Source organism: Castanea sativa, chromosome 1 (genome assembly GCF_040712315.1).
Source record: "Castanea sativa cultivar Marrone di Chiusa Pesio chromosome 1, ASM4071231v1".
NCBI classification, from domain to species: domain Eukaryota; kingdom Viridiplantae; phylum Streptophyta; class Magnoliopsida; order Fagales; family Fagaceae; genus Castanea; species Castanea sativa.
Genome location: NC_134013.1, coordinates 89,185,143 through 89,201,792, shown reverse-complemented (window position 1 = coordinate 89,201,792; position 16,650 = coordinate 89,185,143). Strand labels below are relative to the sequence as shown.

Genomic DNA, 16,650 nt, shown 5'->3' with positions numbered 1-16,650 from the left:
TTATTATTTATACAAGATAAAAGTTCTACTCTAACCTAATTTAAATGTATATATATGTAAAGCTCACTGCTAGAGACTTGAACCTGACTCTTACCTCTCACACCCCACAAGCACTTAATTACTTGTTAAGTCTATTCATATTTTTAAATTACATGACTAGCATTCATTAGTGTGGAATAGCACATCATCATATCTTGAGAGCAGCTAATAAATTTTCAAAGTTCAACAGTGTGAAAAAAAAAAAAAAAAAAAGAGTTATGGGGGAAAAATGTGTAAATAAAAATGAGTTAAGAGTGCCTTTGCGTGTGTCCATATGTTGTCATATTGGTGCTGGTTTTTCTGTGGTCACTTTTTTCCCGTGGTCCCTTGGGACAATGACATATATGAAAGATTATATAATATGTTCATAGTTGATACCATCCTGATTTTATCATGTAATGAACAGTCAGAAGAGGGAAAGAGAAAAAGGTTAAAGTTTCTCAAGGATTAGTAAAATGTAGAAATTGGTTGTAAGTCACGTGAGTCCTACAAAAGCTAAGATGGTAAAGGTATGAGCAACATGGAAAACTCACTCAATCCTTGTTTCTTTCCGCAACAAGGATTTTATTCATTGATCATATCTTCAAAGAGAATGGAATCTTGGGGTTCACTATAAAGTGTACTCAATTAATTTGGATGCCAATCACATTGAGCCAAAATTGTCAATAAGCCTATAGCTTCAATAGGTTGAGATTGTAAATTCAAGACCAATGGGTATATTTAACTTGTTAATAAAAAGATATCATTAAGCAAAAACTTTTACTGTATAAATGGAATTATTCGACAACTTGAAGTTGGCACTACAGACCAGGAAAACGACCGGATCAAAGTGGCCTACGAGTTCAACTTCTTGCTCAGCTCTTAGGTAATAAACATTTTAAAATCAAAGTTACATTATTCCACTAGCCTTTTGCTGTGCTCTTATGCAAATCAACAATTTCATCCTGGGTTTTAATACAAACATGCTATATATGCAACACTAATGCCTTCCATGTAGGGATGGCAAAAATGCTTGGTTCTCTCAACTGGTCCCGCCTTATATTATCTTTCTAGGGGGTTTTTTGGAGTCTTTTGGGTAAATATTGGTAAAAATGAAGTTTTTTGGGGTTATAGTCACTGTTCGAAGTTATTTGGGAAAATGAGGAGAGAGAGTGAATTTCGGCAACAGTGTTGCCGAAATTTGAAGAAAAGTATGAGAGAGAAAATCCAAACTGAGGAGAGAGAAATTTTGAGAATTTCGGCAACAGTGTTGCCGAAATTCCTTCTGCCCAAACCCTGCCCGCTTCACTGAGTGCCCATGCGCGTGAGTGCCAAAAGGAAAAAATAAAAAAGGTTTGTGGCAATCCCATTGCCGAAAATGGAGGGAAAAGAAAAAAAAAAAAAAAAAAAAAAAAGAGAGAATTACAGCAATGGGATTGCCGAAATAGGGGGGAGAGAAAAAGAAAAAGGAAAAAAAAAAAAAAAAAGTGGCCATGTAGTGCCGAAATAGGAAAAAAAAAAAAGGAAAATTCGCAATGGGTTGCCGAAATAGGGGGAAAAAAAAAAAAGTTGCCATGTAGTGCCAAAATAGGAAAAAAAAAAAAGAAAAAAGAGAAAATGTGACAATGGGATTGCCGAAATAGGGGGAAAGAAAAAAAAAAACAAATGTGGCACTACATAACCACCTTTTTTTTTTTTTTTTTTTCTCTCCCCTATTTAGGCAACCCCATTGCCAATTTTCCTTTTTTTTTTTTTTTTTTTTTTTTTTTTTTCTTCTTTCCCCCTATTTCGGCAACCCCATTGCCAATTTTCCTCTTTTTTTTTTTTTTTTCTTTTTCTTTCCCCACTATTTCGGCAACCCCATTGCCAATTTTCCTCTTTTTTTTTTTTTTTCTTTTTTTCTTTCCCCCCTATTTCGGCAACCCCATTGCCAATTTTCTTTTTTTTTCTTTTTTTTTTTTTCCTTTCCCCCCTATTTCGGCAACCCATTGCCAATTTTCCTTTTTTTTTTCCCCCTATTCGGCAACCCCATTGCCAATTTTCCTTTTTTTTTTTCCTATTTTGGCACTACATGGCCACTTTTTTTTTTCCCCCTATTTCGGCAACCCATTGCGAATTTTCCTTTTTTTTTTTTCCTATTTCGGCACTACATGGCCACTTTTTTTTTTTTTCTTTTTCTTTTCCCTCCATTTTCGGCAATGGGATTGCCACAAACCTTTTTTATTTTTTCCTTTTGGCACTCACGCGCATGGGCACTCAGTGAAGCGGGCAGGGTTTGGGCAGAAGGAATTTCGGCAACACTGTTGCCGAAATTCTCAAAATTTCTCTCTCCTCAGTTTGGATTTTCTCTCTCATACTTTTCTTCGAATTTCGGCAACACTGTTGCCGAAATTCACTCTCTCTCCTCATTTTCCCAAATAACTTCGAACAGTGACTATAACCCCAAAAAACTTCATTGTTACCAATATTTACCCAAAAGACTCGGGTTTTTTGCCTCCCCACTCGCCAACTTCAAATGTTTATATATATATACTAGTCTTTGGGCACGCACTTCTGTGTGTACTCAGAGACTCTTCTATTTTTTGAGTAAAGATTAATAATTTACATTTATTATAATTTGGAATTTCTACTTTTTTCAATCACAAAAAAAAAAAAAAAAAAAAAAAAAAACTAAGGGTATGATGAATATGTGGGATGACTTTTGTAGATTGAAGGAGTTTTAAAATTAACAAAAGAGTGGTCCTATTTTGTAGGGAGTTAGTGATAGATGTAGGAATTTAAATCAATGTAAAAATAGGAGTTTATTATAACCACGAAGACATTTCAACTTAGATGTAGGAATTTATTATTTTTGTCAATTTACCATTTTAACCCTATTTTTAAGTTTTAGGTAGGGGTATTTTTGACAAAAAAAGCAATAACTAACTTTCTTTTGCCAATTTACTATTTTAACCATATTTTTAAATTGTTGGTTAATTAATTTAGGGGTATTTTTGACAAAAAAAAAATAATAACTTTCTAAATCCTCTTAATATATACAGATATATATATATATATATATATATATATATATATATATATAAAAAGAAAATTCTCCTATTTAACTTTTATGTGATTCAAAAATACCTCTATTAATAAAAGATAACTTCATTTAGAAATAGAGTCATAAATGTCAAATAAAAAATTCATTTTGACTTCAAAAAGAAAATTCCTAAAATTTAGGATTTTTTCTTCTTCATGTTCAAAAAAAAAATTACAATTACTGCTTATCTTTAAAGTTTATCATTTTTATTTGTTTAAAAAATAAAAAAAATTTCTAAATTATAATAGATGTAAATTATTAACCTTTACCCCCAAAAAAAAAAAAAAAACCTCTGAGCATGCGCATGAGTGCGTGGCTGCTTGCTCAGAGATTAGTCGTCTGTATATGTTAAAAGGATTCAGAAAGTTTCTTATTACTTTTTTTCCCTGTCAAAAATACCCCTAAATTAATTAACTAACAATTTAAAAATGGGGTTAAAATAGTAAATTGGCAAAAGAAAGTTAGTTATTACTTTTTTATTGTCAAAAATACCCCTACCTAAAACTTAAAAATAGGGTTAAATTAGTAAATTGACAAAAATAATAAATTCCTACATCTACGTTAAAATGTCTTCCTGCTTCTAATAAACACCTACTTTTATGTTGATTTAAATTCCTATATCTACTCACTAACTCCTTACAAAATAGGATTACTCTTTTGTTAGTTTTAAAACTTCTCCAATCTACAAAACTCACCCCAGTATTCATCACACTCTTAGATTTTTTTTTTTTTTTTTTTTTTGTGATTGGAAAAAGTAGAAATTTCAAATTATAATAAATGCAAATTATTAATCTTTACCCAAAAAATAGAAGAGTATCTGAGCACGTGCTCAGAGGCTAGTATATATTAAGAGAATTCGAAAAGTTAGTTATTGCTTTTTTTAGTGTAAAAAATACTCCTAATTTAATTAACCTATTCTTATTCCTTAAAAAGAGAAATAAGGTTAAGTTGGTAAATCAACTAAAATTTTCCCATTACCCTCATACTTCCTAGTTCCTAGTTCCCACTTCCCACTTCCTAACCCCCACTACTCCACATTTCTAACCAAAAATAAGAAAGAAAGGCTACCCACCCTTGGCTCCTATAAAAATTTTTATATAAAAAAAAAAAAAAAAAAAAAAAAAAAAAAACTACTCACGTCACATAAAATTAAAAAAACACTAGCCTTTGGGCAACTTTATTTCACTACAAATGTTTACTACTCATCGCACCTAATATTTTTTTGTGATTGGAAAATATATTAATCTCAATTTATAATTTATGCAAATTTTTTACTTTTACCCCAAAAATTGGAAGAGACTTTGAGCATGCGCGCGAGTGCTCAAAGGTTAGGATATATATATATATATATATATATATATATATATATATATATATATATATATATATATATATAATTTATAATTTAATTTTTTGTACATATTCTATTATCTCAAAACTTCTGTCATGCTCTTTACACTCATGACCCCCCCTCCACACTCTCTCTCTCGTCTCTGTATTATCAATACCAAAGAGCCACTTCATTAGAGATTGATCAAATATCTCCAACTTGTTCCGTACAAATTTTTCCTATCCCAAAGCCTTTGCCTTTACCCCTCTCATCTTATTGTCATCCTTACTCAAAATTAAAACATTTGAACTTTCGAAGTTTACGAACTTAAAAAAAGAAAAAGAAAAAGAAATTATAACTATTTTCACAATAGAGAGAAATTGTAACAATTATTATTTCATAGTTTATTACTTTGCCATTATTCAAAAAAAAAAACCATTATATAACCCGACACAACCCAATAATACCGGATCTTTTAAGCTAATAAACATGAAGCACGACACTCCCCAACTTGTACATAAATTAGTCAATTACTCAATTATGCATAGTTGCAGACCAAGAAAAATTGCTATCCTACTTTGGATATAGGTAATAATGAAAGGTTGAAAACGAAATTAGTTTCAAAACAACGAAGTAGCTGCTCAAACAAAAGACATGGGTTCCCCACAAGACCGTTTGGTACATTACATTAATGGATGTGAAAGTGCCAGAAGAATAGAAAATTACAGCACAACCAAATCAGACATAAAAGACCCATCTAACGATGGACGAACAAAATTCTTGTCATTGGCTCATTGCTTCACCACATAATGCACACAAAGAGTACTCTGGCTACAATACCAACATTCCCTCAGTTGGGAATATTAGAATTAACATATTAAAATATTTTGTCGTGGATTAAGTAATATGAGATCTAATAATTTCTTACACCAAAAATCAATTAATATCTTAATGATAAAGAGCAATCACCATGGAACATATGTCATAGGTTTGAAATACTATCATATTTAAATGTGGTTCACTGATAATTACATTAAGAAAAAATGAATCTCTAAGAATTTTCCGTAAAACACAATCCATGAAGTTGAGAGTAACATCGAACTCTCATGTGATGTTATTTTGTGTGTAAGCCATTAAATATTTATCAAAATAAGAGTACTAAACATGGTATAAATCTTATTGAATCAACTTTTAAATACAAAAAAAAAAAAAAAAATTATATTATTAATATTTCAACAATCAGCGATCCTAATCATGAGAGTCTATAAATTCTTTTTTGACTGTTAAATTAATAATAGCTTTAACATTTTCCAAGAAAATAAATAATGAATTACTCATACCCAAATTTAAAGTTGTTCATGTGATAATACATGTATGTTAGTTGGGTCTATGAGCTTATCATTAATCATCAAAGTGAGCAATGGGAACGCACCAAAAATCAATTGATATCTCGATGATAAAGAGCAATTATCATAGAACATATGCTATAAGTTTGAAATAATATCATGTTTAAATGCAGTTCACTGATAATTACATCAAGAAAAAATGCACAAAACTTTTCTATAAATTTTCAGTAAAACACAATCCACGAAGTTGAGAGTAACACCAAACTCTCATGTGATGTTATTTTGTGTGTAAGCCATTAAATGTTTATCAAAATAAGAGTACTAAACATGTTATAAATCTTATTGAATCAACTTTTAAACATGAAAAAAAAAATGTTATATTATTAATATTTCACCAATCAGCGATCATAATCATTAGTCTATAAGTTCTTTTTTGACTGTTAAATTAATAATAGCTTTGACATTTTTCGAGAAAATAAATAATGAAGTACTCGTATCCAAATTTAAAGTTGCTCATGTGATGATACATGTATGTTAGTTGGGTCTATGATCTTATCATTAATCATCAAAGTGAGCAATGGGAATGCAGCAAACTAGCTCTTTTTTTTTCTTTTTTTTATGATAATACAATAAACATCATCCCCAAAATTTAGCTCCTTAGCTCTACCTTAGTGGACAAAATGATCAAGTGCCTAAAAAGAAGAAAAAATCTAGGACCACAACCATGCCACAATTCTAATGTGGCAAGCTATAAGCACTAAAGAAAAAGTAATAGATTTATGTGAAAATGATAGAAACTTACCATATAAGATAGTTGTGAAAAAATATGTGATAAAATTTGTGGTCCTAAAATTCATCATTAAATTTCAATGTAAAATCAGGTAAGAGAGCTAAATTAACTAACACAAACACAAGTGTGCTTAAAAAGGAAGAATGGAAAAATCTTCGGAAGCACAAAATCCAAGAAAGGTTGGAACTCAACCTATGGAAAATAGCCAGGAATATTATCCTTTCCATGTCCACACTCAATGCTGGAATCCACCATACTGGGGAGATGACACGGGCCCTTGATGCACCTATTCTTCAAACGCCCCTTTTCAGTCATAATTTGGAATTCAGTTTGGCCAATCAACTCTACTGACACTGGTATGCCCTCTAAGCTGATTGAGGACTGCCTGGACAGGATTAGAACTATTCTATACTCAAATTGATACTTGGGTATTAAGAAAAGAGGAATAAAGAGAATACATGTTCACCCTTTTTGTTGGGAGGAACAGACTACTAAGATTAGTGCATAGTAGGAAGGAAATAAGCAAGACCTACGAAGCAAACCTTATGGCCTAGGAAGAGGAATTCAGACTAAAACCGACGTCTTGGCAACCCCACACTCCCACAAACCCTCTTCCCCCTCGATAATCTGGGTAACCTACGCCATGCCTGAACTGGATCCCAAGTTTTTGGTTTTACGAATTGGGATGAGGCTCAAGCCACTTTTTTGGTGCAAAAATGAAATTCCAATTTGGAACTCATTGTCGTCCGCGAAGGTAATTGCGAAAACATAGTCCGAGCAATAAATTAGTGAACTCAGATAAGTTGGCAGATCTTTTACCGTCCAGGGGGGCCGAGCGCATCTCTAACATCCTTGAATGGGTCGATAGAGAAGATAAGCTCAGAATCTAGGTTTTTGTTATTATTCACTCAATTGAAAAGCAGAAAATAAAAGTGATTAAAAGTGCCTTGAAAAATTCTTTTGGCACAAATTGCCAGAACTATGCAGTTTGGAGTGGAATCAAACAAAAATCATCCTCGGGTTCTATTATATTACTATTATATTAGTAAAAGAAAAGAAGAACCTTAGTGGAGCAATCTTCAGGATTTTTGGGGGGTTCAATGTATGATTTGAATCAAATAAAATAGAAAATAAGTAGACAACAATCTCAACAACACCACAGATTTTAGGGGGTCCATAAATTTAGCCAATTGAATGTCAAAAACCAAATTCTTTCCACAGTATCACAAAATCCAACATGCATATGCATATAAAAAGGCAAGTTCATAAATAAATCCGAACAGGGACAAAACCACAAAAACTCTGGAAAAAATAAATGCAAAAACGATGTTGAGATCTCTTCTAGCAAGCAGATCAAGCCTTAACCCGCCCGTAGAACTTAGCCTTCTCCCCAACCGTCTGGAAGCGACCATGCCCAAATTTGGAGGATGTATCAATGAACTTGAGCTTGATATCCTCCAAGGCAACCCTAGATGTTTGCTTCAAGAGTGACTGCCTCAGGGTGACCACACGCTTCTTGGGACCAACACAGCAACCCTTAATAAGCAGATAGTCCTCCTTCACAATACCGTAGTGAGGGAACCCTCCCATTGGAGTAATATCCTTCTCAGTTCTGTTCATTAAAAAAAATCCATTAGTAGACATCACCGCAAGGAACATTGATTGCAGTTTTACGAAAAAAAAAACAAATAACAAACCTAGTTTGAATTTTAAAGTTCCCAGAAGTGATGAGAAAATATGTGACTAACCTGTCAAACTCCGTCATTGCAGAGTGAGACTCTTGGCCACTCTTGCCCAGCTTGTAAATTTTCTTGTTCATCTCTGTTCTGTGATGGTAACCATTCTGCCCAGCCCTAGCAACCGTAAATGACACCCTAGCAGGATGCCAGGCACCAATACAGGCAACCTTGCGAAGACCACGATGGGTCTTACGGGGGAGACGAGTAACACCCCAACGGGTCACAACACCCTCATAACCCTTACCCTTAGTCACACCAATGATGTCAATCATCTCATCTTTCTGGAAAACAGCATCAATAGGAACCTGCTTCTCAAAGAAACCATAAGCAAAGTCCACCTTCTGGGCAATAGTCCCACCATTCACCTGAATCTCCATCAAATGGGCTTTCTTCTGCTTCAATCCCTTCATTTTCCTTATCTACAAAAACAAAAGAAGGAAGGCAATGCAAACATTATATACAGACTAAGTTACATTACTGAAAAATATTGCAGACAGACACAGAACACAAGGATAGGGTGAGCAAAAGATGGACACATACAAATTAATTAGAACAAGGAATATTTATAACAGCACATCAGATAAAAATTGGCAAAATGTAATACCTGGGTATGGGCCAAAACACGAATCACAGTGCAGTACTTCTTCATTTTCTCCAACTGTGACTGAATGTCCTTTTTCCCCTCCTCACTCTCATACTTGTGGCTATACTTGGTAAAAGCTTTCTTCTTAGACTTGCACCAGTTCTTATAGAATCTCCTCTTCAACTCCTCACTAAGATGCTGGGCCCAGACAGTGTTCAGAGAACGGAGACCACGTGGGGTCTTCACATAACCAACAACACCAACAATAACCAGAGGTGGTGTTTCAATAATAGTCACTGCCTCACATGTTTCCTTCTTGTGGAGCTCTACAATGAGAAAAAGGCATTCATCAATAAGAGCTAATGCAATACAAACTATTGACAAGAATAAGAACATTACAGCAGCATTCCTGAACTTCGTTATAGCAAATCCACTTTGATGTTTTGATATACGGTTAAAAAAAATATCCAGATAAAATCATTGGAAACACTAACAAAAAGAACGAAAAAATTGGGATAATGCTCAGTAACAATCCCAATCAAGAAGAAACCTAGCTTCAACAAGGAAACTCACTTGATCCTGGTTTTTCCACTTCTCTAACAATATGAGTCATCCCAGCTTTGTAACCCAGGAAAGCAGTCAATCTGGGGGGCTTTGTTGGATCATCCTTTGGAAATGCCTTCACTGTGTAACAACAAAAGAAAATTCAAATATCAGAAACAAAAGACAAGTTTCTCAACCACTGGGAATATAATGAATTGAAATAAACCATGCACTGAACTAATAACAAAAGGATTAAAGTTAAAAATGTAGAGGAAACTGGTTTTGCACTACTAAACACTAGGCTTTAAATCAAACATCTAATCAGGTAACAGAAATCAACATTGCATCAGAAAATAGTGGGAATCCATCAACAAATAGAAGATGCAGGTAACACCAACACATTCTATGTCAGTTAACCCAAAAGCCTACCCCAATAACTTTGTTGACATATATATAAAGAGTTCTATGTTCACATAACTAAAGCAATTGACCATATCAAATTGTACTCAAATATAATATGTTCAACGATGCACCTAGTACCATAACAGAGTTTAGAAGTAACAAGAAATTTATTTTTTTTTTTTTAAATCAAAGAATAATTCTAAGTGTTTAAATTTAATTCAAGTTGACACAAATGGTCCTACAAAAAGAATAATATGGGTCTAACAAATTTTACAGATCCTGAATGGAACAATACAATCAATAAAGCATAAACATAACAGTTGGAAAAATATTCTTTTAAAACATATTCCAATCCAGGTGGATCTAAAAACTGGAATACTGCATCACATTAAGGCACGTTATATTTTAAAGAATACAAACCTTTTCCTCTGTGACGGGCAGCTCTTTTCCTAGGAAGAAATCCAAGGGAACCATGTCTTGGGTGTTCAAACTTGCGATGAGACATGGTTTCTTTCTGGTAACACTATCTGCAAAACTCACTAACTCAATCATAAAATTTCACAACAATATTAGAAGTATAAACAACAGCTCATAATCATGTGAATATACATGTATTTTGATTAATCTAGTTAGAGTAAAAACACACTTTAACAAAACAACAAAAGAAAGGAAATGCGGCAATCTATCATAGTTTCTTCTGTATCACGTTAGAATTAACAAACAGGCTTGCTTCTAAGCTCTATCACAACTCTCCACACACTATAAAATACAAGAATGGATGGAAAATCTAAAAATTGTTAAAGTTTTGCGAGCTAAATAAACAAGTAACAAAAAACTTATTCTGTAAACAATACAAAATCCACACACAATTCATAGCCTCAGAATTTACAAATTTTCGAAATGACAAAAACAAAATCAAGAAATGCAGTAAAAACAAATTCATTTGAATTTTGTTCAAAGAGAAATTCCAAAGTTCAGAATTTCGAACAAAAAAAGATTTAGAAATTAGTATTCAAATCATGTATAGTTTTCTTTTCTAATATGGAAAAAAAATGAGCCTTAGACCTGCAAACACACGATATTACCACAATCTCCACCAAATGAGAAGGAATGATCCCAGACCAAAGACCTATGGCAATAATTATGCCAATTCTCGGGCTCATTGGTATTTCTTTACAAAAACCCATTTGAGGGTTTTGGCAAAAAAGAGCCCCTTCGAGACTCCAGCCTTGATTATTCACCAAAATTTTTAAGGGTTTGTCATTCCAATCATCAAAGGGAGATGGGCAATATCAAAATGCTCACAATGCCATGGGCACAAAATAGTATACTCAAAAATACCTTTAAATCACGAAAACCCAGATCAAGGCTTTACATAAAACACATATTTTACAGAATAATAAACATCTTTACAAGCATACATACATATTAACATATACTTCAACTATGAAACACAATCATGCATTCTCACAAACAAATATATATACATGAATTGAAATTCATACACATGCATACATGTCATAATACATACACACATTTCAAATATTCAATACACAAACAAATTCATTTCAACGAGAGACAATACACTAAACTAAGCATCAAAATTTATTACCTAAATGGCTAAATCCAGAGCTTTCAATAAGCTCTAAAAACTTTTGCTTACAAATACATCAAAAATTATTATCTTTTTCCTTATAAATATAGATCCAGTAATATCAACCTAAGAGAAATATCCAACACATAATTCATAAATAAAAAAAAGCTAAAAACAAAACATATTTTAATTTTCTCGGGATCCAAAAAGCTTACTGAGAAAAATACCTCAAAGACCTCACAAACAAAAGCATAAAACCACTTCATTACATAAAACTCATAAAATTTTCCAAAATGGGCTCAAAAGAAACGAAATTTCACATATTTTCTAGGAATCCAAACACCTATTACATTGAATTATACAGAATCAGAAGCAAAGTAACGATGTTACCTCAAGATCGAAGAAAAAGAGAGAAAATGAACGAGAGAGAGAGAGAGGCGCTGAGCCGCGATGTTGTTTCTCTCGCTCTGACAGTGCAAAGTGAAAAGCTAGGGTTTAGAGCTACGGGTTTATATAGTGCTTGCGATACGGATTTAACGGCCACGATTGGTTTCTCAGGGTTTGTATTGTCCATTGGATGTGATTCTAGGGTTTTGAATGACTGTGGGCTGGGCTCGGTTAAATTCTGGACCAGACCTACGTTACCCTGCAGGCCTAAATCAATCTGATTGTTTATTAATTGGATCATTTGCACTAGTGGCCCAATCAAAGGTAAAAACGAGCTGGATCAATTGTTAAAAAAAGTTTTTAAAAAGTAAATAAATTAATCCAAAAAGTAAGATTTAAAGTGAATGGTAACTTTCAACCTATAGCAATTGATTTGCTATATATATATATATATATATATAATTGTCACAAAGTCTTGATGAATGATAGTTACCCAACAATATTGATGTCTGTTTTGTTGACTTGTATCATGACAAAAACTTTAGTGAAAAGAATATCTTCACCAAAGAATGTCCTACGAATACTACAATTCAAAAAATAATCCTTTGCACTAAGCTTTTGACCAAGTCCTTAGAATGGATCAAGTATGTCTGGAGCAAGTCTTCTTCTTACCCTAATATTTCCAAAAATGATTATTGTCATCCTAAAACTTATTGTCCTACACAACTAAGATATAGTACTACTATACTCTAGCTTTTGAAACATATTTTTCAAAAGAATTTTAATGATAATATTTACTCTCATTTTCCCAAAAAACATTCTATCAAGTATTAATGTTTGGTAAATCATCTGTAAATCATCAACTTATTAGATGATTTTTTACCAATAATTATTAGTATAACAAATTCATACTTAATTATCATGTTTTTCTCACAATCGTTACGAAATGCAACGGTTGTGAGAAAAACACGATAATTGAGTGTTATAACTAAGTTAGATATTGATAGGAAGTGGAGATCCGACTCCTCTGTTAGCTCTAGGACTGGTTATCCTCTTGATATTGTGAATGAAAAAGACCTCATTGTTGGAGAAGTAGAAATCTTAGGAATATTCCATTTTCTAAAATCTGAGTACTTACTTTCTCCAACAGTGAGGTCTTCTTCATTCACAATATTAGGAGGACGACCAGTCCTAGAGCTAACAGAGGAGTCAGATCTCCACATCCTATCAATATCTAACTTAGTTATAACACTCAATTATCATGTTTTTCTCACAACCGTTGCATCTCGTAACACATATCGTTCATTAACCCTATTCCTCTCACGCCTTCACGCTCTCCTGGCTTCACGGGCCTTACTGTTCGGATCTGGGACTTTTTACAATGGCGGTGGCGCCAACGATGGTAAGATCGACACAACAACGAAGTATCACAAGGTCAGGCAGACACGGACAGAATATGAAAGACATAACAACACTATCGATATAACTAAGTTAGATATTGATAGGATGTGGAGATCTAACTCCTCTGTTAGCTCTAGGACTGGTTGTCCTCCTAATATTGTGAATGAAGAAGACCTCACTGTTGGAGAAAGTGAGTACCCAGATTTTAGAAAATGGAATATCCCTAAGATTTCTACTAAAACTGTTTATGATCTAAATTGGATTGAAAAAAGTATTTTCTCTGAATATAGAGCTAGAGCTGTTGAACAAACCTTTTCTATTTCTAAAACTCATGAAAAATGTTGTTTATTTTCCAAGAAAAATATTAATGAGTTTTTGTTCAAGAAAAATCTTAAATATTTACACATTGGTTTGATTCAAATTGTTGTTTAACCTTTAACCAGAAAAGGAATTGATACTTCTGTGCTTATGTGTTTACGAGATGCTAGATTTAAGAAATTTAATGATAGCATTCTTGGTATGATTACTGCTTCTTTGTATGATGGTTCTGTTTACTTTGATTGTTATCCTGATCTTGCTCTTGCTTTAGATGATCCTAATATTATTAAAGTTTTAACTTTGAATCATCTTTAGATGATCCTATTATTAAAGCTTTAGATGATCCTAATTCAATGTTCCACCCCTGATTCTAAGATCCAAGTCTCTAAAATGATTCAATGGCAAGATATTACTCTTCCTAGAAAATGGACTTTGGAACAAGTAGCACCACCTGTTAAACCTGTTTTTGATGAACTTGATCTTACTAAAATTGCACAATACACTGATGGAACTGTTAAAATATTTTTTAATGATACCAAATGTTTTTCTACTAACAAACCTTTAAGAATCAATGAAGGAAGAAAGTCCTTTGCTGGATCTGAAAGTTTTGTTAAAAGAAATTCTGATGTTGATGAATTTTTGAAAAAGAATTTTGAACCACGTGATTTGAAGCTAAAAGGAGTTGCTAGCAACAATTCTCAAGTTAGCAATACTTATTATTCAACAAAACCTGAATTTCCTTCTGATATTAACAAAGAAGAAGAAGATGCTAAATTTGATGCTCCTTTTGGATCTGATTTTCCACCTATTGAAAACCTTGATTTTGACAATCAATTACGTGTGATTAATCTGATTGATATGGATTTTGAAATCCCTGCTTTTCAAATTGATATGGTTGCTTTAAGTAATGAATTCTTTTCTAAAGCAAACCGTGATAAAAGAAAATATTACCAAAGTACTTTTTCTCAGTCTGAAAAAGACAGAATCAAAAGGAAATTAAGAGAAAAAATGAATTTGCTAAAACAACATTTTTTTGTTTTTTTTTTATTATCTTGAGAATTATTATATTTCAAGAAATGAGGTTCATACCAATTACTTGAACGTAATGAGAAAATCTGCTTTTGTTAAACCTGATAAAACCATTATTAAATCCTGTCATCTACCTCTTGAAACTGTTTTGATTACTTGCAAAAATGATAAAGAAAGCACTGAGGTGAAAGCCTCCCCTTTCAAAATTGCTGATGATAAAACTCTTGTTTCTGCCATTATTGAACAAAATTTTTTTGCTAATGAATCTTTGCATATTATTGGTTAACAACTTGATCGTATTGAAGAAAAAATTGTTGAAAAAACTGCTGTTTTAAAACCTGAGAAACCTTTAATTGATTTACCCAGTCAAAGAAAAATTATTGATTTTATAACTTCTTAGAGTAAGACTTTTGATTTAGTTAACTCCCAATGATCAATTGTTGAAAAGATTGAAAAAATGCTTGCTGATTTAAAAGTTAAAACTGAGCAAACTTCTACTTTTAGAAGCTCTACTTGTGCTATTTCACGAAATGAGAAAGAAATTGTTTCTGAAGAAGATACAAATTCTGACTCATTATCTTCTGATTCTTTAAAAAATTCTTTTGATGATGGTTTAAGTTTGCCTGAAATTAAAAGATTTGTTGGAAAACCCAATCCCACGTCTTTTACAAAAAATTGGTATTCTAAACCTACTCCTCCTGATTTACAGTTTGAAGAAAGATCACCTCAAACTCAATTTTCTGTTTCTACTGATAAACTTTATGAATGGAATATTGATGGTTTATTTAAACAAGAAATTATTAACAAAATGGCTCACATGTCTATAGTTGGTATTGCATACATGAATAACCATGACAATCTTGATCATCCTAATATTGTTGATTTGCTTGCATCTGGTTTTACTAGTTCTCTTCGAGGTTGGTGGGATTCACATTTCATGAAAGAATCCAGAGAATCTATTAAACATGCTGTTAAAAGAGATACTGATGGTATGTCTATTTTTTATGAAAATATTAATCGTGGTGTTCCTGATGGTGTCAATACTTTGGTTTACACCATTCTTAAACATTTTGTTGGTACTCCATCTAATATTTCGTCTCGAATTTCTGATTATTTGAATAATTTGAGATGTCCTACTATGTTTGATTACAGATGGTACCAAGGTTATTGTCGGTCTACCTCCTATCTTTGCTCATAAGGTAAAAAATAAATTAATTGGTAAAAATGATTCTATTGATTTTGATAATTTAACTTATGGTGATATTTTCAACACTATTAAAAACTTGGAATTAATATGTGCAATGATGAAAAATGGTTAAAACAACAGTTAAAAGATAAAAAGAAAGCTAAATATGAAATAGGTAATATCTGTGGACAATATGATTTACCTCCTATTGCCCCTTCTAGGCAAAAAGGAAAAAGTAAACATGATAAGGTTTACAAAAGTTATTCTTATAAAAAGTATAAAAGATACAAAACCCACTTTGTTAAACCCAATGATTTTTATGATAAAAAGAAATCTACTTTTCGAAAACATAATAAACAAAGATCAGGTAAAGGTAAATGCTTTAACTGTGGCAAATCTGGCCATTTCAGTAAAGACTATAACCAAATGCCTGGTAAATTGAAAAATAAATTGAACATATTAAACATTAATGATATTGATCAAAATGAACTATTTCAAATTCTTGAATCTGCTACTTCAACTGATTCTTTTGAAGAGGATTTCTCCTCCTCATCTGATTCTGATTATCACTCTTGTAGTGATATTTCTAAATCTCCTAATATTAAACTTGGTTGTAGAGATTCTTGTTGTAATGTGATAAAACCTGTTAAAATGTTAACTAAAAGTAAAGAAAGTGATGATATACTATTAACATTAATAAGCAAAGTTGAAGACCCTAATTTACAGAAAGAATATCTTGACAAGTTTATGAAAAACTTAACAAAAAATGAAAAGGTAAAAAAACCTAAATTTACAATAAGTTTTAAAGAAACTCTGAAAAGATTTAATAAAAATAAATCAAAAGAGATAACTGTTAACGATCTTCAATATGAAATAAAAACTGTTAAACAAGAAATAATTCA

The 16,650-nt window shown here is 32.2% G+C and overlaps 1 protein-coding gene across 2 annotated transcripts; it reads right to left on the bottom strand.

Annotated features, from left to right (window-relative positions):
- Nucleotides 1-7,729: 7,729 nt before the first annotated feature.
- LOC142619243 (large ribosomal subunit protein uL3y-like) lies at nucleotides 7,730-11,958 on the bottom strand. 2 transcript variants are annotated; one of them, XM_075792308.1, is made up of 6 exons: nucleotides 11,818-11,958; nucleotides 10,254-10,360; nucleotides 9,462-9,572; nucleotides 8,910-9,214; nucleotides 8,315-8,724; nucleotides 7,730-8,178 (listed from the first exon to the last, which is right to left on the bottom strand). In XM_075792308.1, the coding sequence occupies exons 2-6, from the start codon at nucleotides 10,336-10,338 to the stop codon at nucleotides 7,920-7,922; spliced, it is 1,170 nt and encodes a 389-aa protein (XP_075648423.1). In that variant the 5' UTR covers nucleotides 10,339-10,360; nucleotides 11,818-11,958; the 3' UTR covers nucleotides 7,730-7,919. The 2 variants fall into 2 exon arrangements, with proteins under 2 accessions (XP_075648423.1, XP_075648430.1); XM_075792315.1 differs by having other exon boundaries at nucleotides 10,254-10,372; nucleotides 11,818-11,939.
- Between the last annotated feature and the right edge of the window lie 4,692 nt (nucleotides 11,959-16,650).

Bases quoted from the DNA above. Each gene is read 5' to 3' on its own strand.
- LOC142619243 (XM_075792308.1), bottom strand. From the start codon at position 10,338: ATGTCTCATCGCAAGTTTGAACACCCAAGACATGGTTCCCTTGGATTT. The intron at 9,573-10,253 runs GTTTGTATTCTT...GTTGTTACACAG, and splicing joins TGCCCGTCACAGAGGAAAAG to TGAAGGCATTTCCAAAGGAT. The intron at 9,215-9,461 runs GTGAGTTTCCTT...TTCTCATTGTAG, and splicing joins AGTGGAAAAACCAGGATCAA to AGCTCCACAAGAAGGAAACA.